Genomic DNA, 280 nt, shown 5'->3' with positions numbered 1-280 from the left:
TCATCCAGAATGGGAAATGGTAAGTCTCTTAGATTTCTTTATTTGTTTTATGAAATGGAGTGCTTTATTATAGGTTTTATCTAATCCGAGATGAAAGATTAAAAAGATTAGGAAAAATTCATCTATTTCTTTCTAAGGATGACATTAAGGTCATGTCTAGGGAGAGATGTAAATCAATGGGATGTGATAATGGATATTAAAATAGCTTCTCATGTGGTCATCTTTTTAGTCAAATTCATTAGTCAAAATTAGGTTTAATCTGTTAATACCAGTTGAGTAT

General features: G+C 29.6%; 1 protein-coding gene across 2 annotated transcripts in view; it reads left to right on the top strand.

Annotated features, from left to right (window-relative positions):
• The window catches only part of LOC119590784 (glutamyl aminopeptidase-like), a gene marked incomplete in the record, with an annotated part of 24,350 nt that overhangs the window by 12,457 nt on the left and 11,613 nt on the right, over positions 1-280 (top strand). For both annotated transcript variants that reach the window (XM_037939496.1, XM_037939495.1), the window contains 1 exon segment: positions 1-19. In XM_037939496.1, coding sequence (XP_037795424.1) covers positions 1-19 — 19 coding nt within the window.

Source organism: Penaeus monodon, chromosome 27, assembly GCF_015228065.2.
Source record: "Penaeus monodon isolate SGIC_2016 chromosome 27, NSTDA_Pmon_1, whole genome shotgun sequence".
Taxonomy (NCBI): Eukaryota; Metazoa; Arthropoda; class Malacostraca; order Decapoda; family Penaeidae; genus Penaeus; species Penaeus monodon.
The sequence above is the reverse complement of the archived record's forward strand: the minus strand, read 5'-3'. Positions and strand labels throughout refer to the sequence as shown.